The sequence below is a fragment of the Cavia porcellus genome, unplaced genomic scaffold (assembly GCF_034190915.1).
Source record: "Cavia porcellus strain 051 isolate PalLab524CR breed Dunkin Hartley unplaced genomic scaffold, mCavPor4.1 scaffold_27, whole genome shotgun sequence".
NCBI lineage: Eukaryota > Metazoa > Chordata > Mammalia > Rodentia > Caviidae > Cavia > Cavia porcellus.
In genome coordinates, this window is record NW_026947510.1 from 16,411,578 (window position 1) to 16,413,746 (window position 2,169).

Genomic DNA, 2,169 nt, shown 5'->3' on the forward strand with positions numbered 1-2,169 from the left:
CTCCCGCAGGGCTGGGAGAGCGCCGGCCGCCGCCTCAGCTCCGGCCCCCTCCCAGCCGGCGCCCCGCGCTCTGATTGGCTGGCGCAGCGGGTCCCCGGCACGCGCCTACGGATGTAGTTATAAGAATCCTCGCGTGCCGGCCCTCAGCTCCAGCAAGGCAGTCCCAGCCCTCCCCAGTGCAGCGGCCGCGGGCACTCCAGGGAGGCCCGGGGGCGGCACCCGGGGGCCGCCTCGCCGCTCCCAGCCAAGGCCCGGAGGGAGGGGCTGCGGCACCCGCGAGTCGGCTTCCGAGAGCGCACAAAGGACTGGGGCAGCCCCGCCGGCCCACGACGGCCAGGAGCATGGACGCGGTGCTGCTGGAGCATTTCCCGGCGGGCCTGGACGCCTTCCCGCCCGCCTACTTCGACGAGGAAGACTTCTTTACCGACCAGACCTCCCGCGACCCTCTGGAGGACGGCGAAGAGCTGCTGGCGGACGAGCGGGCCGAGGTGGAGTTCCTCAGCCACCAGCTGCACGAGTACTGCTACCGCGACGGGGCGTGCCTGCTGCTCCCGCCCGCGCCCCCGGCCGCCCCGCGCGCGCTCGCGGCGCAGCCCTCGGGGAGCCCCGGGGAGCTGGAGGACGGCGGCGGCGGCGGCTACTGCTGCGAAGCGGGAGCGGCCCCCGGCGCCTTCGCCTTCTCGCCGGCCTCGCCGCCCTCGTGCCTGGCCTACCCGTGCGCCGCGGCGGCCGTGCTGTCCCCCGGGGCGCGGCTGCGGGGCCTGAGCGGGGCGGCGGCGCGGCGGCGGCGGCGGGTGCGCTCGGAGGCGGAGCTGCAGCAGCTGCGGCAGGCGGCCAACGTGCGTGAGCGGCGGCGCATGCAGTCCATCAACGACGCCTTCGAGGGGCTGCGCTCGCACATCCCCACGCTGCCCTACGAGAAGCGCCTTTCCAAGGTGGACACATTGCGCCTGGCTATCGGCTACATCAACTTCCTCAGCGAGCTGGTGCAGGCGGACCTGCCCCTGCGCGGTGGCGGCGCGGGCGGCTGCGGGGGGCCAGGCAGCGGCGGGCGCCTGGGCGGGGACAGCCCGGCCGGCCAGGCCCGGAAGGTCATCATTTGCCACCGGGGCACGCGTAAGTGCGCTCGCGTCTCGCCTGGGGACACCAGCGCGGGCGCACGAAGGCCTCGGAGGGGCGGGGGCACGGACTGACCACTGTACTGACAGACCGACAGAAGGACAGACGACGGATGGTGGGTGCGCGCGGGCAGCCTTGAGCGCAAGCTTAACTTTCCCAGGTTTTTTTTTTTTTTGGACACTTTGAGAGTGGCTCAGGCAAGGTTAGCTTCCCCCTAGAACTGCAGCTCCTGGGATTCCTGGGAGGGGGCGCTGGGGGCTGAACGGGGAGGATAATGGTGTAGTTCCAGTACAGTCTAAGGTCTAATCTAACTTGAGGGGTCCAGGACCGAGGGAAGCTCTGGGAAGGTGGTTGCATATTCAGTGTCTGTTTTCTCTCTTGGCCTCCCCAGGGTCCCCATCCCCCAGTGATCCGGATTATGGCCTCCCTCCCCTTGCGGGGCACTCTCTCTCGTGGACTGATGAAAAACAACTCAAAGAGCAAAACATCATCCGAACAGCCAAAGTGTGGACCCCAGAGGATCCCAGAAAACTCAGCAAGTCTTCTTTCAACAACATAGAAAATGAACCGCCCTTTGAGTTTGTGTCCTGAGAGGTCCCACGCTCGGCTGGGGATCTAACTGTGACCGAGCATATTGTACATGTAAATATCTGTAATGTAATGTAATTTAAGAATCAGATTTTTTAATGGCAATCAACTGTTCGTTATTTATCTATTTATTATTCCGTTGAGTTAATGACATAGATGATTTCTTTTTAAATATATAATTTATATAATTTATCCCGGTTTTCTAAAAATATGCAATAGCGTACGACCCCCCCACCCCGAGCACCTTTGACAGAACTGCGTTGTTGGTTGGAAGAAATCTCTGGCCAGCGGACTTCATGCTTATTTATTGTCAGATGTGGTTTATTTCTCAGCGTTGTTAATAAATGCTATTTACACCTTTTTTCTAAAAGTTACTTGTTTTGTGCACAATTACTTTATCTTTAAAGTAATTCAATTGGTAAAAAATAAACCGAATCAGAAACTCAAACTATAGCTATCTGG

The 2,169-nt window shown here is 61.4% G+C and overlaps 1 protein-coding gene across 1 annotated transcript; it reads left to right on the top strand.

Annotated features, from left to right (window-relative positions):
• Window positions 1–341: 341 nt before the first annotated feature.
• Ptf1a (pancreas associated transcription factor 1a) lies at window positions 342–1,710 on the top strand. Its single transcript, XM_063237599.1, has 2 exons — window positions 342–1,116; window positions 1,511–1,710. The coding sequence occupies exons 1-2, from the start codon at window positions 342–344 to the stop codon at window positions 1,708–1,710; spliced, it is 975 nt and encodes a 324-aa protein (XP_063093669.1).
• Window positions 1,711–2,169: the final 459 nt, after the last annotated feature.